This window comes from Scylla paramamosain, chromosome 31 (genome assembly GCF_035594125.1).
Source record: "Scylla paramamosain isolate STU-SP2022 chromosome 31, ASM3559412v1, whole genome shotgun sequence".
Lineage (NCBI taxonomy): Eukaryota > Metazoa > Arthropoda > Malacostraca > Decapoda > Portunidae > Scylla > Scylla paramamosain.
The window spans coordinates 11,971,376-11,991,499 of record NC_087181.1 but is presented as its reverse complement, the minus strand read 5'-3'; the positions used below and the strand labels follow the sequence as shown (position 1 = coordinate 11,991,499).

At 42.8% G+C, this 20,124-nt stretch overlaps 2 protein-coding genes across 2 annotated transcripts in view; one reads left to right on the top strand and one right to left on the bottom strand.

Annotated features, from left to right (window-relative positions):
- The window catches only part of LOC135116326 (agrin-like), a gene marked incomplete at its 5' end in the record, with an annotated part of 5,481 nt that extends 2,543 nt beyond the window's left edge, over nucleotides 1-2,938 (top strand). The window contains 7 exon segments of the mRNA XM_064033680.1: nucleotides 1-17; nucleotides 19-44; nucleotides 451-504; nucleotides 506-610; nucleotides 1,121-1,288; nucleotides 1,999-2,136; nucleotides 2,527-2,938. The exon segment at nucleotides 1-17 is cut by the window's left edge and continues 116 nt beyond it. Of these exon segments, the coding sequence (XP_063889750.1) occupies nucleotides 1-17; nucleotides 19-44; nucleotides 451-504; nucleotides 506-610; nucleotides 1,121-1,288; nucleotides 1,999-2,136; nucleotides 2,527-2,773 (755 nt within the window).
- A 1,487-nt stretch (nucleotides 2,939-4,425) lies between these two features.
- LOC135116517 (acylphosphatase-2-like) lies at nucleotides 4,426-19,201 on the bottom strand. Its single transcript, XM_064034037.1, has 4 exons — nucleotides 18,960-19,201; nucleotides 9,133-9,259; nucleotides 6,360-6,494; nucleotides 4,426-5,820 (listed from the first exon to the last, which is right to left on the bottom strand). The coding sequence occupies exons 1-3, from the start codon at nucleotides 19,003-19,005 to the stop codon at nucleotides 6,380-6,382; spliced, it is 288 nt and encodes a 95-aa protein (XP_063890107.1). The 5' UTR covers nucleotides 19,006-19,201; the 3' UTR covers nucleotides 4,426-5,820; nucleotides 6,360-6,379.
- Nucleotides 19,202-20,124: the final 923 nt, after the last annotated feature.

The following is a 20,124-nucleotide window of genomic DNA, read 5'->3' as shown; positions in this document are numbered from 1 at the left end:
ACCTGTATGATAATGAGGTGTGACATGAGGAGACTCACTTGTGGGTATGTGTGTGTGTGTGTGTGTGTGTGTGTGTGTGTGTGTGTGTGTGGTGTTGTGTGTGTGTGTGTGTGTGTGTGTGTGTGGTTTACCTGCCTGTGTTAATTTTGTTGTTTTAATTTTGTTTGGGTTTACCTGTTTGTGTTTATCTAGTTGTGTTTATTACTTGAGTTAACCTGGTTGTGTTTACCTGGTGGTGTTAATTGTGTTCTGTTTACCTGGTGATATTTATTACGTTGTGGAGCTTTAAAAGAATACACAAACTAATGATTGTGGATAACACATGAAAAAAAAGTCGACATTTTCTATACAGGGACTACTTTGTGTACAGTAAATAGTTTTGATGATTTTCTCCCCCTTACTTTCTTGTGGTCTTATGTTCTTCTGTATATACTTACCATTTCTCCCCAGGTCTCGCGGGGCGGGCGCCGTGTATGAGGTGGACATGGCCAAGTGTGAGAAGAGGAAGAAAGTGTGCCAAGATTGATTGCCCCAGCGTCCCTGACCCCGTGTGTGGCACTGACAGCATAACCTATGTCAACTTCTGCTTCCTACATCAAGCCACCTGCATGTGAGAGAGAGAGAGAGAGAGAGAGAGAGAGAGAGAGAGAGAGAGAGAGAGAGAGAGAGAGAGAGAGAGAGAGAGAGAGAGAGAGAGAGAGAGAGAGAGTATGTTATCTAATTATCATGCAAGACTTCACAACACTCCAGGTCACGTCAAACCAAATTAGGTTAGAGAGAATTTATTACGATGTAAAAATATTTTAGGTGGCAAATTTTTATCGTGGAATTTACATAGAAACACACGCCCCCTTCCTTCACCCCTGCTCCCCCTTCCATCACCACTTGCGATTAGTATATTGAAAACCTAGGCATGTTTCGTACTGGGATTGCCACGTGTAGGCCTGATGGCTTCTTGCACCTTCCCTTATTTTCTTATATTCTTAAGTTCCTTCTTCGTTAACTTCCTAACTGTTCTAACCAGTTCATCATATTGATCTTAAATGTTCTTCCCCTTCTCTTAATCTCTAAATCTTATGTTCACTTCACTTCCTTCACCCCTTCGTCGTCACTTCTGCAGGAGGGGCGTGGAGATGGCACACTACGGACGCTGCACAGTGCCCAGCCAGGAGGACTCTTGCCCTGACGAGTGTCCGGAGACTGATGACGATGACTTCCCCGTGTGTGGCTCTGACGGGAACGCCTACCTTTCCTACTGCGAGATGAAGCGACGTACCTGTGGCCAGAAGTAAGTGTGGTTATGTATGGTTTGGCTTGGTTTGGTTGAATTTGGTTTGGTTAGGCTTAATTTGGTTGAGTTTGATTTGGTTTGGTTTCGTTAGGGTTAAGTTAGTTTGGTTTGGTTTGGTTATGTTTGGTTTGGTTAGGTTAGATAAAGTTAGGTTAGGTCAGGTCAAGTCAGGTTAGGTTAGGTGTTCCTGTCAGTGAATGAGGAGTGAGTGTGTCTGTACTAAACGCACCACCAGTACAGCGGTGAAAAGTAGATCGAGTATCCGGTTGTCGCCCCTCATTAAATGCCATAATCACACTGGTACAGACACACATCCCTCTCCCGCACGCTTCCCTTACGGTCTCATGAAACACAGCGCTACCTCTGGACAGACAGACAGACAGGTAAGTATGTAGACAGGTAAGTAGGTAGGGAGATATGTAGATAGATAGATAAATAGGTAAGTAGATAAGTAGTTAGATAGATAGATAAGTGAAGGGAACACAGGCTGAGGAGTAAGTATTTTTTTTCTCACTAGTTTCACCATCCACCTTCAATTCATAATTCATCACAGTATCCTCACAAATAAGGACTTCAGCATCCCCTGCACTAAATGTTGATCGGGACGTGCCTTGACTTCCTTATGGTGATTGAAACCCACTACGTCGATAATGATTTCAGGATCCCACCCACTAAAAACTGACCGGGACTTGCCTTGATTTCCTTAGGGTGGTCCCCGTGGCGCTGCATCACTGCGAGGCCACCAAACACTGCCTGACTCGCTGCGGGAAGGAGAGGAGAGCTGTGTGCGCCTCTGATAACAGGATCTACATGAACGCCTGCGACATGAAAGCCAGGAACTGCGGGTGAGAGAGAGAGAGAGAGAGAGAGAGAGAGAGAGAGAGAGGAGAGAGAGAGAGGAGAGAGAGAGAGAGAGAGAGAGAGAGAGAGTTGTTTTGGGAGCGTGATCTTGCTTTCACCACCTCAAAATGACCTACTACTACTACTACTACTACTATTACTACTACTTCTAATGCTGGTGCTACTTCTGTTATTACTGCTATTACTTGTTCTTGTTCCCTGGTTCTTATTGCCCTTGTTCTTCTTCTTATTGTTTTCTTGTTCCTTCTACTACTATTACTACTACTACTACTACTACTACTACTTATAATGATAATAATATTAATGCTAATAATACTTCCATTACCACCACCACCACCACCACCACCACCCCTCCCATATCTTTCTCTCCCCAGCAAACACGTGTACCAGGTTCCAATGCATCGGTGCCTTGTTGGGTTTAACTTCATGCGGTGCTACAAGATCTGCCCACCAATGTTTGACCCAGTGTGCGGAACCGACGGCAAGACATACAGTAACGAGTGTTTCCTTGAGATGGAGAAGTGCCGCTCCCGTAGTCTGGGCAGGAGTCTCGTGTCCCGTGTCTATGATGGGCGCTGCGGTCACCCTGTCCCTAAACCCAAGCTGTATATGTTTAGATAAAGTCCGTGGGTTTGGATTTGCTGTGCGTGGGAGTTCGTGAGTGTGTGTGTGTGTGTGTGTGTGTGCTGATTTGAATTGTTTTTCTCTTCGTCTTTTTTAATCATCGTTTTTTATTACTCTCTCTCTCTCTCTCTCTCTCTCTCTCTCTCTCTCTCTCTCTCTCTCTCTCTCTCTCTCTCGTCTCTCTCTCTCTCTCTCTCTTCTGAAATTGATAAAAATAGGTGTTATTATTTTCAATTTGGAAATAATAATGAACAAAAGTTAATTTCCAGACAACAAGTCATGCAAAAAAGAAGATTTTGTAATTTTTAATTGGATGCTATAGGGTTAATTAATTATTTATTTATTTATTTATTTATTTATTTATCTATTTATTTATTTATTTATTTATTTATTCATTTATTTATTTATGTTTTTCCTAACGTGAATGGAGGAATAATTATAAGAAGGAGGAACAACAGGGTCAGTTAGTCAGTTTGCTAGGTATCCGTTCTTCATTCTTACTATTGTATCTTTTCTTATTTTATTTTTTATCTTATCTACTCCTTCTTAGCGTGCCTATTTTATTTTATTTACCCAATTTTTGGGGAGCTTTCTTTATTGAATTAAAGAAAATGGATGCTTGTGAAGGCCAAACTATACTATGAAGGTATTTGATAGAACACTACATTAATACCCTCGCATACTATCTTTTATTTTAGTTGACCATTTTTTTCTAGTTTTCTCTATTGAATTAAAAAGAAAATGGATGCTTGTGAAGGCCAGACTATACTATGAAGGTATTTAATAGACCAACACCATACTGTCTATTGTCCTTGCATACTGTTATCATTATGTAGTGGCTCAGTTACTCGTTATTGTTGCTGCTCGCCTTAGTAGTGGTGGGTTTTGTTCTACGTAGGCATCAAGTGAGAAACGCCATAGTAGAAGTAGTGGTTATCATGTTTTTTGTTATAGTATTGTTTGTTATTGTTACTATTACGTACTACCATTGGTGTTAGCAGTGTTGTTATTGTTCGTTGTGTTTGTGCAATAAATATTTACTACTTCGGTGTTACTTTTGCTTGTGATGTGTGTGTGTGTGTGTGTGTGTGTGTGTGTGTGTGTGTGTGTGTGTGTGTGTGTAGTAGTAGTAGTAGTAGTAGTAGTAGTAGTAGTAGTAATAGTAGTAGAGGTGGTGATGGTTGTAGTATAAGTAAAAGTAATAATGGTAATAATAGTAGTAGTAGTGCTAGGGGGTTTTCGAGGAACCATCAACAGCCATCACCACCTATCGTCACCATCACTCTCTCCACCCATTAACACCACTACCATCGTCATTACCATCATCCCTCCCCACCACCACCACCACCCTTGAGTCACCAAGTATCGGCATAACAATCAGCACGCCCTAAGAGAAACACGCAGTTCCGTCAGTTATCAGCGTCCATTCATGCAGACAGCCTCGGTTCAGTGCGATGCGATGAGGACGCCAGAGCATTCAGTGTGGCAGACGAAGATAACGTTCAGCAAAGGAGAAATAAGCATAAAATTCCTATTAGGTGAAGAATCAGCTCCGTGTTACCTGAGTTCATTCCTGCAGACAGCCTCGGTTTAGTGTTTTTGGTGAGGACGTCAAACAAAGACAACAGCACAAAAAAACAAACATCAAATTCCCATAAGGTGAAATATTTATTTATAAGTCAAAAAATAAATATTTAACAAACAATACATACTTTAAATAAACTCCATCACAGATGTTTACATACAGTAGGCACACGCTGGTGGGCGAGGAGGGACCCACGTGTGCGGCGCTACGTGAGGCTGCGTGGCGAGGGCGTAGGGGAGGCAGCCTGACTGACACCTGCCTCAGCTCTTCCCTTGACAAATACCCGCCAATCAGTCAGATCCAGTCATAGATAGCGTTTTTATTTATCTATTTTATTTATTTACCTATTTTTGTGTATGGGTGTGTAAGGACTCGCGATGAAAAGAAAAAAAAGAAACAATACTGTATATGTTAGATTCTACAGGAGACAGTGAAACAGGTCCAAATTACTGGGATGAGTATCTTCAAACCTTCCTCCTGAAACAGTTAAGTTAGTCCAGTGATCTCGAGTGAAGTGACGCTGCATGAATACGTCTGAGGTTATTTGGGGAATGAAACTTTATGCATAATTGCCTAAATACTCCGACTTCTGACCAAGCTGGGGTGTACTGGCGCTCACACAAGTCTGGGCCGGGATACAGAAAGTGTCTTCGTAACAGCTCGGCCGCCCCCCCACCTTCACGTCGCCATGTCTATTGTTACCGTTCAGACAGTGTTATTACTTAGCACCTCCACTCGCGAGATTTGGAACTAAAACTTATCATTATACATGCACGACTGACGCCTAGGAATGAAAATAAATGATAAATGAACGCAAAACTTCTGCTAGATATAAATACTAATCTATCGAGACGTTTATTTGAAGGAAGTGAAATTATGGAGCTTGGTGAAAAAAAAGAAAAAAAAAAAAAAAAAACAAATGAGGAATAGGTGTGTGTGTGTGTGTGTGTGTGTGTGTGTATTCCTTGAACCTTGTGAACCAGATTTCGTTACTTGTAGGATGGTGTTTTGACTCAAACCACCGAACCTCTCCGGACGAAGCTTCACCGCAAGGCAGCAGTAGAGGCTTCATGGAGTCGCCTCAAGATGGTTGCCCTTAATAAACCTAGACAGGAATGCGAGGAGAAAGAGGAAAGGCTGCAATGAAGACATGAGAGACAAAGGAATAAATGAAAGGATGGCACGAGACAGAAACAACTGGAAAAGTCTCATTCAAAACCCTGTATAGGGACTGAAATTGAAAAGAAGAAGCAGCAGCTGTTACCGACTGAGACACCATCTTTCCTTGACTAATCCCTCAGACAGCACGGTAAGTAAGAACGTTCGTCTTCTTCCTTAAGGTAAATCATTTGCGGTGTGGATTCGCGGTGTCTTCAGTCTTGTTCCTGCGTGGAGGAGAGGTTCAGGCGAGGCAGTGGTGATGGAAACACTCTGTTGGCACACACAGTTCAAGGAGGTCCTGCAAGTAAGTTCAGATCCCTTCATTAGAACACATAATCATAATAAAATAAGTGAGGCTGCAAAAAGCCATCAGGCCTACACGTGGCAGTCCCAACATTAAATGTTCCTACCCATTTCCACCTGTCGCCTTCATTCAAACATTCATCTAAACTCTTAACCCATTCACTACGGTGGGAAACATTTACCACCACCAGAAGTAATGGAAGAAATCTTTATAAGCATCTACAAGAAAGAAGATTAAAAAGAATAGATTTTGCAATTTCTACCATATTTAAAGATTGGATGTGGCTGTAGAACAAGTAAAAATGTCTTAAGACTCAAAGTTTTTAGTAATTAATGGAAGATGGACCAAATAGCAGTCAATAGGTTGATTTTAGCTCCCTAATGACTCGGCACTAATAATCTTATTAACGAATCTATATCATTTATCTACCACTGTTATGACTGAGCTCCAAATTTCTGTTCCTGGGGTGGGGGGCGGGGTGACGGGAACACCTGAACACCACCCCACCACTGCGTATGTGCCAGTTAACTTACTACCAGGGTGTGGCGATGACTTAAAATCTGAGGAAGAACTTGTTGTAATCTGGGCGAATGATGGCTTGCTGGTTGGTCAGCTGGCACCGCTCAATCTCGCTGCCCGGGCTGCCTTCCTCACTCAGCCATTTCACCCTGTCACACGTAAGGGGCTTTTAATGCATTTTTTTTACTTTTCTTACCTGACTAAGCAATAAGTGGAAGATGGCCAAGGCTTGTGGAGAAGGTTAATGAGTGAGTAAGAGAGAGAGAAAACAATAACAAATGAAAACATTTTAGTTTAGTAGGAAGCCGAGGAAGAGAAGAAAGAACATAGGAATTAGGGGAAAGAAGAGGAAAAGGAGGTATGGAGAGAGAGAGAGAGAGAGAGAGAGAGAGAGAGAGAGAGAGAGAGAGAGAGAGAGAGAGAGAGAGAGAGAGAGAGACTAAATCACATGTTTACGAATACAAATAAAATAGAAACACTTGTCTCAAACCTTTTAAAAACCCCAAAATTCACGTTTCCTTGAATATTTTCCTGCATGAGATTTTAACATACGGCGCATACGAGCACTTGGAATGTTCATATGACCAATACTTATACAACTCGGGCCATAAACTTTGCAGACTTGAAGGGAGAACATTGGCGTGAGAAGTGGCGCTCTATTTAGGGAGGGAGGGAAGGAGACAGCGAGTGAGCGTTAGATTTCATAAGTAACGTGATCCTTGGGTCTCTTCACTGTTTTGGCTGAGAGGAAATAAACCCAAGATTGTGTGCTGTGAATGCTTTCCTTTGGCACACACACACACACACACACACACACACACACACACACACACACACACACAACTTTTTCTCCTCCACCACCTCACTTCTACTAGCTTCCAAACGCACACACACACACACACACACACACACACACACCACAAAAAGCATCACAGCCACACCTCACCACACCACCACCACCACCACCACTCGTACAAAAGTTGTGGTAATGGTAGCAACTCATGGTTAGGGTACAAGCTGTTTTCCCCCACCTCCCCTCTCCGTCACTCCCCCTCTCACTGTATTATCCCCCGCCCCCACGCCGCCACAGTGCCCCCTCATCCTCTCCCAGCCTCTCCCGTGGATCAGTTGGCACCCTGAGCAGCGTGAATGTGGTGTTGGGTGACCATTAACAATGTTGGCAAGGCACTGCTACTACTACCACTACTACTACTACTACTACTACTACTTTATCTTGTCATGTAGTTATTTATTATCAATAGTTTTAGCCTCTCTCTCTCTCTCTCTCTCTCTCTCTCTCTCTCTCTCTCTCTCTCTCTCTCTCTCTCTCTCTCTCTCTCTCTCTCTCTCTCTCTCTCTCTCGTACTTTCATCCCTCTGTCCTTTTTTTTATAATCTTTCTTTATCTTTCCATTCATTCCTTCATCTCTGTTCCCTTCCATCACCACCACCACCACCACCACCACACTCCTTGACCCTCCTCCTCTGCCACCCCCCTCCATCACTTACCCATCACCGCAACCCACCACACTCACAACCTTCACCCCCTCCTCACCTCATTCATCACTATATATTCAACATCTCTATTCAGTCTCAACAAACTCTTCCTGTTTTTTTTTTCTCTCTCTCTCTGTCTCTCTTCGTTCGCTTTTTTTTTTTTTTGACTGAATATTTATTATAATATTTCTTATCTTGTAGTGAAGTTCCCTACTCAACAAACTTTTTTTTTTCTCTCTCTTTTTCCTTTTTCGTTCGTGTTTTTTTTTTTATCTTACTAAATAACCACTATTAAAACATTCACTTCTTTCCACATAGCTAGAATTATTAGTCCATTAGTCAACAAACTCTCTCTCTCTCTCTCTCTCTCTCTCTCTCTCTCTCTCTCTCTCTCTCTCTCTCTCTCTCTCCGTTCGTGTCTTTTTTCTAACAAGATCTGTACGGGAACCTTTATTCCTTACAGTCGTAGTCAGAATAATTACATCTTTAGTTCTTTCTCCAACAAACCTTTTCCTTTTTCTCTTTCCCTTTTCGTTCGAGTCAATTTCTCACTGAATCTCTGCCAAAACATTCGCTTCTTATAATTTAGTTACAGTAATTCGTTCCCTAAGAGTTTTTTTTTTTTTTTTTTTTTTTTTTTTTACGTTCGCTTTCCTTAATATAGTCCTCCTAACGAAGAACTTTGGTTTTCCCTTCCATCCTTCCCACCCCTTTCATTCCTCGAGATTTCTTATTTCATCCTTCTTCACTCCTATTCATCCTATATTCATTCCATTTCCTTATTTCCTCTTTTTATACCAGCATGTCTTCCTACCTTTTCTTATCTCCTATCATCCTCCTTTTCATCCTTCCCATCCCTTCCACCTCTCGAGGTTTGTTATTTTATCCTTTAATCCCCCCTTTTTCATTCGCCATTCCTTCCATTTCCTTATTTCTTCTTCCTATACCAACATTCCTCTACCCTTTCTTATCTCTTTCTTCTATCTCTTGAATCCCTCTTCTTACGACCTGTTTACCTGCACTTTCCTAATTTTTATCACCCTTCTTCCATTCTCTGCATTCTACTAATCTCTTTTTCAGCCCCCGCCTTTCCACTACGAGCTGTTTTTTTTACCCTTTTCATATTCTTTACCAACTTATTTTCCACCCTCCTCATCCTTCAAAGCTTATTATTCCGTTACTCTTCTCTATTCGCCTTCCATTCTTTCCTTCCGCTTGTTCCTTCTTCCTACAAGTCCTTCCCTTCCCTTCCCTTGCTTTCCCTTGCTTCCCAGCCTCCCAGGACACGCACATCTGGTCAACGTTGGCCTTGGTGCCTTGAATGCGTCCGCCCACCGTGCCGGTCTTGTTGTTCTTGATCCACCCTGTTAAGTCCAAGCTGTCTGCCTTCTCCTTGGCCGCCTTGATGAAATTGCAGCCTGCGGAAGATGAGAATGAAGGAGTGAGTGAGGGAATGAGGGAGGGATGGGTGGGGAGAGTAAAGGACTGAAGAAAGAGTGGAGAGAGTGAGTGAGTGAGGTAGGGAGAGAGTAAAGGGGTGAGTGTGAGGGTGTGAGGGAAGGGTGGAGTGAGGAGTGAGGGAAGGGTGAAGTGAGGGGTGAGGGAGGGAGTGAGTGAGGGAGGGAAGGGACTGAGATAATGAGGGAGAGAAAGGGTGGAGAAAGGGGTGTTGGAGTAGGAGAGAGAGAGAGAGAGAGAGAGAGAGAGAGAGAGAGAGAGAGAGAGAGAGAGAGAGAGAGAGAGAGAGAGAGTTATGTCCAATCTCTATATTTTTAATCTGGGTTTTTCTATATTTGTCATAATTTATTTATTTATTTGTTTATTTAGCATTAAACAGCACACCATATTATACTGAATGAAAAAAAAAATGAGTGATAAATTAATGATCTTATTTTATCTATTCCTTTAGACAAAATTCAAACTTAGTAACAAGAAAAATAAAGATAAAAGAAAGAAAAAAAAAAACATACTAGCTTTCTTTCTCTCTCTCACTCACTCACTCACTCACTAACGTCAACTCACCACCACGGTCAAAGAAACACACATAATAATGAAAGCAAACACTCACTAATAATAAATGCACAGGGAAATGAGGCAGCGAGGATGGAAAGGATGAAAGACGATATTTGGAAAGACAGACGGAGACAAACGAATGAGTGTGGTGGTGGTGGTGGTGGTGGTGGTAGTGCCAGGGTGTCAGGTGATGGAGAGAAGGGGGAGGTGGGGGGGACGGGATGTCAGGAGGGGAAAGAAGAGTGCCAGAGAGAGAGAGAGAGAGAGAGAGAGAGAGAGAGAGAGAGAGAGAGAGAGAGAGAGAGAGAGAGAGAGAGAGAGAGAGAGAGAGAGAGAAGGGGGGAGAGGAGGGGAGGAAGAGTGGCATGACCCTTCTGTTCTCACTCCACCAACCAGATAAACATTCTCTCTCTCTCTCTCTCTCTCTCTCTCTCTCTCTCTCTCTCTCTCTCTCTTGAGTCAGTATATGCAATAAGTTTTGGATGTGCAAGTAGTAATGATAATGATAACAGTACAATGATAATATTGCTGGTACATTGTAGTAATAGTAGTAGTAATAGCAGTGGTAGTGTAGTAGTAGGAATAGTAGTAGTAGTAGTATCCTTACTACTACTGCTGCTACTACTACCACCAACACCACCACTACTACTAGCAATAAGAATGATGATATCCCTACGAGCAAGCAAACCGTCGCCTCCAGTGCTCGTTCATCACTACTACTCTTCGCATTACAAGTTTCGAGACGCTCGGGTTGTGGCTCGAACTTGAGACGAACGGTGCTGCAGGCATACCAACCCTCTTGGGAGCTTTCAAACACATTACAAAACCCAATCACGTCATTCTCAATCCCTTTTTATATTTCCTCCTTAAGAATACCTTACATACTTCTAGAATGTTGAAAATCTATCGTAGTATTAGGAAAAAACATTTATATTTATATGATGTTACTTGCAGAGTAAGTTGGTAAGCCTTACTACTAACGCTTCTCTCCTTTCTTGCTTCCAGCCTCACGAGTTCCCATTGCCGGCTTCCTGTCTCTGTAAGGTCTATATTCTTAAACACTTCTGCGCCGCACCTCCAGTACTTTCAAAAGGCTCTACTTACGGGCACACGGGTTATTAAAAATGTTTCTACAGTTCTAGTGGCATATTAACAAGATTTTTACATTACTAGTGGCCGAAAGTCTTGAGAACCCGGCTGATCATCTCTGTGGTCTTCGAAAATAGCCGTGGTGAGACAGCAAAGCGTTTCTGAATAAGAGCCAGACTGTCGCTGCGAAAGTAAGGGCTAGGGACGCCACACAACATCCCCAGCAGGTTAATAGGTACGTGAGGTGTGTGTCTGTGGATGTACTCGTATCCTTTGAGTCATTGAGCTTATTTTTATTGGTTGCGAGTTGGGGTTTTCCTGGTTCTCTCTCTCTCTCTCTCTCTCTCTCTCTCTCTCTCTCTCTCTCTCTCGATACTTTTTTTCTTCTTCCTCTGGTTCTTTGTGCTTTATTGTCCTTATCGTTTTTTTTTTCTATTTTTATTGGATTTGTTTTCCTTGTTTTGTTTGTTGGCTTGTTCATGTGTAAGAGGAGGTTTTATTTTTCTTTATTTTTTTATGGTATTTATCGTATTTTTCCTTGTTACTTTGCATCTCTTTCCTTCTTTCCATTCATATTGTAACACTTTCTCTCTCTCTCCGTCATCCGTCATTTCAGTGTATCTCGTCCCCACCACTAGAGGCTGTTCTCCAATCACCCTGGCCCTTCAATCTCTCCTTCAGGCGTGGGAGGGCGTGTCAGGTTATTACGGGTGCACTTAAGAGAACAGTTAAGGCAAGTACCAGGTGTCTGATATGTTGTGACGTCCAGGTGAATGATGCTACGTCTGGCTAATTAATAATGAGAATTGATACGGTACTCTTAACTATTAGCAAGTATACTGTTGATGAATGTCTATTACAGGACCTGGACTCTTTTATGTTATTGTCACGGATTATTGTTGTTGTTACGTACGGTGCTGATGAATTAATTGGCAGATTTATTAGATTTTTGTGGTGATTCGTGGATATTTGTTATTATTTATCGACGACTCCTTAGATGCATGTTATATTATGACCACATTCTGCTGCATTCTGGGTAAGGGAACGTGACGAGTGCTGAAAGTCCTCGAAGGGTACATGAGATTAAAAAACATAAATAGATAAATGAATAAGTAAATAAGTAAATAAATAAATCAAAATCAGAATCGTAGCCAAGGTGTTGCAAGACACGGCGAGGCAACCTTCAAATAAATAAGTAAACGAACGAACAAATCAAATCCCAGACTAGGTGTAGCAGCAGGCCAGGGCGGGGAGGAGCGAGGCAGGGCGGGGCACGGGGCACAGGGCAACCTTCAGGTGTCAAGACGCATTGCAGTGGCTTCTCAGAGTAAGGTTAAGGTATGCTGTCTTCGCGCGTCGCCAAACTCACATCCCCGTCCGCTTCACTGATATATATTTAGTGTGGCCTTTCAAGTGCCATTATGAGCGTCCCTTGCGGCCGTCAGTCTTGCCAACGTCAGGCTGTCGCAGTGAATTAGTAGAAGTGTGGGTCGTGAGTCAGGTGCCGCGTCGCGCTGTCCCTCTGTCAGTGCCATCCATCAAAATCACGTGGGCATGTCGACCCCTTCCCCCCTTCAGTGCCCTGTCTCTTCCCCTCATCCCCTCCCTCACTCCCTCCCCATCGCCCAGCCACTCCCTTCAGATGCATGATGGTCGAAAGGGTTACAGGTTTGGTTTGTGAGATGTGGTGGAGGTATAGACAGGTATAGACATTCAGGAAGTAGAAATGGATGGAAGGAATAGATGTAAGTAATAGTGAAAATAAGGAAGTGATTGCAAAGAAAGTAATTGTGAATGTAAATAAATAAATGTGTAACCAAGGGAGTAGTTTGGTAGTAAGGAAGTAATTATGAAAGACAGGAAGTAATTATGAAAGACAGGAAGTAATTATGAAAGACAGGAAGTAATTATGAAAGATATGAAGTAATTATGAAAGATAGGAAGTAATTATGAAAGATAGGAAGTAATTATGAAAGACAGGAAGTAATTATGAAAGATATGAAGTAATTATGAAAGATATGAAGTAATTATGAAAGACAGGAAGTAATTATGAAAGACAGGAAGTAATTATGAAAGATATGAAGTAATTATGAAAGATAGGAAGTAAGTATGAAAGATAGGAAGTAATTATGAAAGACAGGAAATAATTATGATAGAAAGGAGGTAATAGTGGATGAAAAGAAGCAATTACGGAAGTGAAGCAGTAGTTATGAAAGTAATGAAGTAATTATTCAAGTTAATCATCATGGAAGTAAAGGTAAAACATTTTAACAGAATAGGAAGTTAACATTTTCGATCCTTCCATGGCACTGTTGCATCTCCACCTCACTGAATGATGATAAAAAGTGTCGGTATACAACACAACTCGCAATTCACTCCGCAAAGACTCAACCGTGCACCTCCGAACCACACCGGGACAGCGAAACACCGAAACCGCTCGAATCGGTCTCGAATTGATCTCCTCGCTTTGAATTTACGTATTATTAAACACTGTACTCCTTATCAAGCGTTCTACAAACAATTTTGGCTCCCCGGGACTCATGAACATGGCACCACTACCTCTGGACTTTGTTGGGAGTCTTACTTTCCCGTACGTTATATTCAGAAACGCTTCTCTCTCCCTACAACTATTTTCCAAGGCCACAAGAATGATTAGTCAGGTTCTCAATACTGTTTCTCCTGTTAATAATGTTGAAATCTTGTTAATCTGTCTCCACTTAAAAATCCGTATGTCTTCAACTAGACCCTTTTCAATGTAGTGGAGTTACGGCGCAGATGAGTTTCAGAATACGGTCCAAAATAAGACGGGGAATTTTTGGGCCAATCAGCGTGTGTGAATGTTTGTTGTTGTGGTGGTTGGTGGTTTTGGTGGTACTGTGGTTGTTGTTTTGCTTGTTGTTGTTGTTGTCCTTGGTATTCTCATTGTTGTTCTTGTTATTCTTGATAATTTTCGTGGTTGTTGTGGTTTTTGTTGCTCATGTGGTTGTTATCCTTGTTATTCTCGCTGTTATTGTTATTGATATTTTTCTTATTCAGGGTGAGTCGTTTAATTCTAGTTGTTAATGTTTTTAGTACCTAGACAACAACAACTTTTCCATACTTTTCTGGTTATTCTTGTTATCCTCCATGTTGTTGTTGACATTAGTTGATTAGTTGATATTTATATTTTTAATACCTAAACAACAACTTTCCATACTTTTGTGGCTATTCTTGTTATTCACCTTGTCATTAGTACCTTTACAACACCACAACACCACCATTCCTACTCCTCGCTTCAGGGTCTGTGTTGCATTGCCGGGTGGTGACCGGTGAGGTGGTGAGCCAGACTTGCATCACACCACATCACAGGTCAGTCATTTAGACACTTGCATCACCACTGCGTGCCTACCGTACCTGCCGCGCCTTCATGCTCCGGGTGAGGCACAGGAGGCTCCACTCATGTGCTAGCCGACCCGTGTCCCTGGCTAGGTGTAGGGGGGGCAGGGAGGCAGGACAGTAGGGGAACGGACCTTATCCTCTACCCCTCCCTTACCCTGCTCCCCTCCACACCTCACCTGGCACGCACCTGACGCCTTAGTGATTTACAGTTTGTATTATTGTTATCGCGAGTCACGCCCTTGGTAAATGTCAGGTGGTGGTGGTGGTGGTGGTGGTGATGGTGGTGGTGAATTAAGGTACAGCTCCCAAGATCAGTAGTAAAGGTAGTGGTGGTTGTGGTGGTTGTAGTGAAGGTGGTGGTGGTAAATATAGTGATAGAAATGTCCAAAAGAGTAAATGTCTTGAAAGAACTAGTAATATATATTTTTTTCTTGTGTTCTAATGTCAGAAAAGTAAAAAAAAGAAACATCACACAGCTATTTCCACCAATCGCATTCCCAGCTCTAGCCTAGGCTGACCTAATCTAACCTAAACCTAACCTAACCTACTAATATAAACCAATTCACAAGTTCATATATTGATTTCCATTCGACTTAAACATGAGTCACAAACCTTCAGACGCCAAAACTCTGGGCCAGCCAAGGCAATGACGAGGCGGTTATTCTACACTCGACTCATTCGTTTGTCGTTCCTGATTAGACTCCGTGAAGGAATTAGAGGCACGGGAGGCTCTGTATGAAGGGCGACGTCAAGGCAGCCTCTGACAAGGACAAGACTGGCGTAGCAACATTATGCATAGTTTTTTACGACTTAATGAGCATTGCAGATCTTTCTGCTCACTCTGACCCTTGTTTCGTCCACTTCACCTTAAGAATTATCTTCTCCCTCCAGTTTTCGTTGCCCGTGACCAAAGCCCTTACATAAAAAGGGTACCTTCACTACTTAATCCTTTGAATTGGCAAAACTCTCCTCTCCACCATAACAATGCAAGACTTTACCGATACATTTTCACACTTTCATCATTTTAACAGGCAAACCTCTACTGGCGACCGTACTAATGCAAGAGTTAATCCGTGTATATCCACTCTTTCATCCCTTGCACTGGTAAATTCCGGAATTCTGCCTTCTCTGTTCTCTACCGCCCCGTGACTCGAGCTATTTTAAGAGAGGAACATCAAGAAACCTGCGTGACCGGATAAAACCTGACTACAACTTAACATTTCTGGGGAGAGGAGAGATGCAGTTACATTTTTCTTACTTTTCACCCTTGGCCAGACTCCCTCACACACAACAAGAGAGAGAGGGAGAAAAAAATTGAGGTTATGAGATGGTTCAGCCGTGAGGAGTAAACGCTATTGATTGAACGCTACTAAAAGTTACTGCGTGAGGTCTTTCCTAAAGCAAATAATAACAGATACAAAAGAGACGAGAATATACGTAAGAATAAATAGACACTAATAGGAGGGACAAAAGTAATAAGAAATACAAAGAGGCAGAAATATAAGCAATAAAGATACAGACAAGCAGGAATATAAGTAATGAAAAATATATACAGACAAGAAGATAAGTAAAAAGAATACAAGCAGGCAAGAATATAAACAAAAAGTAATACAAACAAACAGACAGACGATGCATCCGCGAGGGTAACATTTATTTACCAAACACCTTGAAATGGCAGGCAGTAAAAGCGGTCTAGTACATTAAGTAAATTGGAGAAATATGTGAATGCAGCAATGAATGAATGAATACAGTAGTGATATATGGAAGTAAAGAGACAAGTGTTGGGTACTCGCTTGCTGACTCAGGCAAACACACACACGCACACACACACACACACACACACACACACACACACACACACACACACACACACACACACGATTAAACCCAAAAACCCAGACCCTTTGAAGACCCGCCATGATGAAGATACAGGGCCTCCTCCTCCTCCTCCTCCTCCTCCTCCTCCTCCTCCTCCTCCTCCTCCTCCAGTCACCAGGAGACAGAGCTAATTTTAACACACACACACACACACACACACACACGCATATATACACACACACACTATCTCGCACTCTCTTCTTCCTCTCTTTCCACTGCTTTCCCTTCCCTTCATCTCTCCCTCCGTCTCCCCTCTTTTTGTTTACGCGCCCTTTTTGTTGTTCCTACTGCTTGCTGACGCGCCTTCTTCAGTGTTCGGTAACATGGCTTCACTGGTGCTGGGATAGAATGTTTACACTACCGATGAGGGAAGTGAAATGATGAAGTGTTGTTTCCGTCTGGTATCTGTAGTGTGAATGGGGTTTTCTTGCTGAGTTAGTTGAGAGAGAATATTAATTTTACGCTACTGATGAGAGAAGTGAAAGGATGAAGTGTTGTTTTCGTCTGGTATTTGTAAGCTGCATGCGGTTTTCTTGCTGAGTTGGTAGTTAGAATATTTAGACTCCTGATGCGAGAAGTGAAAGAATGAAGTGTTGTTTTCGCCTCGTATTTTTAACTTGAATGCGGTTTTCGTACTGACCTTGTAGAGTGGGTTCGGTTTTTCTTAAGAGGTACTGGAGATAGAACTACCACTTCGCCTTAAGTCTTTTAGATCATATTCCCTCAAACGTCTCGCCGTCTCGTCTCGACATGTGTTTCATCAAGCTGTGGCGGAAACTGTAGTGGTTTTCAAGGGTGTTTTCGTTATTTTAGTGATATTTAGACTTTGAATGTGTGGTTGTAGGGATAGAATGATACATAGATTTAAAGATTTAACTGATTCGGAAGTTGTAGAAAAAAAATAAAAGTTTGTACTGTATTCTGCTTTATGATCCTGAATTCTCCTGCACCGTATTGTATTCTGTTGTATTTTCCTGTATTTTGCTGCCTTACTGAGTTGCTGCGTGCTACATCTAAGCTAACACATGGACTGTATTGCTGTCTGTCGCACCACCGCAAATGCTGTCCTTGCGTCGCTCAGTGTTACAACCTCCCACTGCCGCACCTGTACCTTGCTGCCTTGTTGCTGCATAGTGACAGCGCCGGCTGCTTTGACGCGGCTGTGGTGGTGTGACGCGGTGTGACGACCTCGCTTTGTTATCGTAATCCGGTTTATTTTATTTTATTTTTATTTTTTTTTTATGCGCGTAAGGAAAATGAAAAAAAAAAATGCAAGAAATTAAAGTAAGATCTAAAGGCAAAGATTCAGAAATTACAACGTGAGGAAGACTCATAGGCAAAACAAATTAAGGAAAAAGAAGTCAGGAAGAATTAAAAGTAGAGAGGAAATCCCGAAGACGAAAAGAAACTGAGGAAAAAAAAAGTGAGGGAAGAATCAAGTCAAACGAGTTAAGGAAAAAAAAATGAAGATCCAAAGGCGAAAAGAAATCCAGGAAAAGAAGGAAAAAAAAAAAAAAATGCCACGTAATTGTTACCTCGTAAAAAAGAATGAATACTTATTAGTCGTTTTTTTTTTTTTTTTTTTTTTTAGCATTACTGAGTGTATACTATGATGCATTTAACTATTTCCGTGGCGTGGCTGTGCTCATCTCGCGGCACCAATCTTGTATACGTGGCCCGATGATCCAGCCACTCCCTCCCCGCCTGCCACAGTATTTGACAGAGCCCAGAATGAAGGGAGGGTTGGGAGCGCGGCCAAGATTGACGGGGTTGACACAGGACGTAGCGGTGTCCGTGTTGTGACGGGAGACAGTGTTCTGTTTATCCTTACTTTGCCTAACCTAACCTAACCTAACATAATCATACCTAACATAAGATAACTTTACCTAACCTTACGTAACCTAACCCAGCCTAACCTAACTTTCACCAAACCTAACTTAACTAACCTCACCCAACCTAACCCTACCTCACCTTACCTTATCTAACGTAACCTAATCTAACCTTACCTAATCTAACCTTACCATATCTAACCTAACCTTACCTACCTAACCTTACTAATCTAACCTTACCAAACCTAACGCAACCTAACTTAACCTAACCTAACCTAACATAACGTAGCCTTACCTAACCTGACCTAACATAACATAACCTTACTCAACCTAAACCAACAGGAGGGAGGAGAGGAGGAGAGTGAAGAGGATCGGGCAACCATGGGTGAAAGATGAAGAGAGGAGGTGGAGGTGAAGGTGAAGGTGAAGGTGAAGGAGGAGGAGGAGGAGGAGGAGGTAGAGGTAGAGGTGGAGGTGGAGGTGGAGGTGGAGGTGAAGGAGCAGGAGGGAGGGAGGGAGGAGGAGGAGGAGGAGGAGGAGGAGGAAAAGTAGGAAGTGGTTGATTGATTGATTAAGTCACCACAGGAGGAGGAGAAGGAGGAGGAGGAGGAGGAGGAGGAGGAGGAGAAAATCTTTTGTGGATGTTTATGCAAGTTTATCAGTCCGTAATAAACCTTTAAATCTTAACTAGTTGTTTAAGTTAGCTACGTTAGTCTAGAGAGAGAGAGAGAGAGAGAGAGAGAGAGAGAGAGAGAAGGGGGGGGGCATGAAATCATGAATGCTTGTAGGTGTGTGATGTGCGTCCAGTTTGAGTGGCAACGCCACGGGGAAATATGGGAGCTTGCGCGGCGGCCTTTCTTCCTAACTTGTGCGTGCGGGTGCGTGGGTGTGCGTGCGGGTGTGGCGTGCATGGCGAAGACAGCTGACTCACCTTGCACCTTACCAAACACCTCATAATCAGCAGAGGCCATCTCCATCTTGACGGCAAAGAATCTCACGGCAATAACACAACAGCAACTCCCTGGCGGCGACTCGCGCAACCAACCACCCCGCGGGCTTATCTTCCTCTCACGAAGGAGGCGCCGAGGAGGCCCTTAGAGGCACGTGTCGTAATGAGCGGGGCGACAGCAGCTTACTGGCAGCCCCTCATCGGTGACAGCACAGTGCAAGACTCCCCCGCCACCCCTCTTCCCCTGAGCTGCTGTCCCTGGCAAACACCCAGATTCTCTCTCTCTCTCTCTCTCTCTCTCTCTCTCTCTCTCTCTCTCTCTCTCTCTCTCTCTCTCTCTCACCCCCGTGCCTCCTACAGGATTCCTCAGTTACATGTCGTGGCAGCTTCGTGATTTATAAAGTCACAACTAACTCGCCACGTCACGCAGCTCTCCTCAGATTTAAAGTTTTGCAGCGCGTATCGAGAAGTTTTGTGTTGTCAGGTCGAGTTGCTGGGAATAGTGTTTTTAAAAAGTTTTGTTCCTGATGATTTTCTAATAGCCTGCAGTGTTTCCTCACGTTTCTCTTCGCCATCTGCACCTTATGTAACCACCGGAGTACCCGCTGCCTTCACCTTGGCGTCGCTGTTCCCTACTAAGTACCGAGAGAGGGCACGTAGAGAGCATGGAGTACAGTCACCTTAGGGACCATCTGAAACGCTTCTGACCACACCTCCGCTACTTCCAAAAAGAAATCTAAATGAAATGATACGGGTTTTTAAGGGTGTTTTTATGGTTCTAGTGATAGGTTAAGAAGATTTCTATGTTATCAACTGGAGAAGCACTGTTGAGAACCTGGCTAATAATTTCTGTGGCCTTTGAAAATAGTCGTGGTGAGAGAGCGAAGCGTTTCAGAATATCTATGCTTGATGGATGGATCTGCGCAGCCGTCGCCTCATTAGTTTAGTAGTAATAGTAAAAGTCTTCGTAATAACTGTAGATTATTTAGTTTATTTACTTGTGTCACGTTAGCTCAGCAGGAAGCCGTCAGCCCGTCACAACATAATGAGGAAGGGGAGCAGTTGACGCTATTTCCATCGTGTGTAGATGAACCGTCACGTGTACGATAATAGCAAGAAGGAAGGTTGTATTATTTCATATTCCATT

What these genes read in the sequence shown, in the direction of transcription:
- LOC135116517 (XM_064034037.1), bottom strand. Translation starts at nt 19,005, where the DNA reads ATGGAGATGGCCTCTGCTGATTATGAGGTGTTTGGTAAGGTGCAAG. An exon ending in GGTGTTTGGTAAGGTGCAAG is followed by an intron (nt 9,260 to 18,959) that starts GTGAGTCAGCTG and finishes CATCTTCCGCAG; the next exon opens with GCTGCAATTTCATCAAGGCG. An exon ending in AAGGCCAACGTTGACCAGAT is followed by an intron (nt 6,495 to 9,132) that starts GTGCGTGTCCTG and finishes TACGTGTGACAG; the next exon opens with GGTGAAATGGCTGAGTGAGG.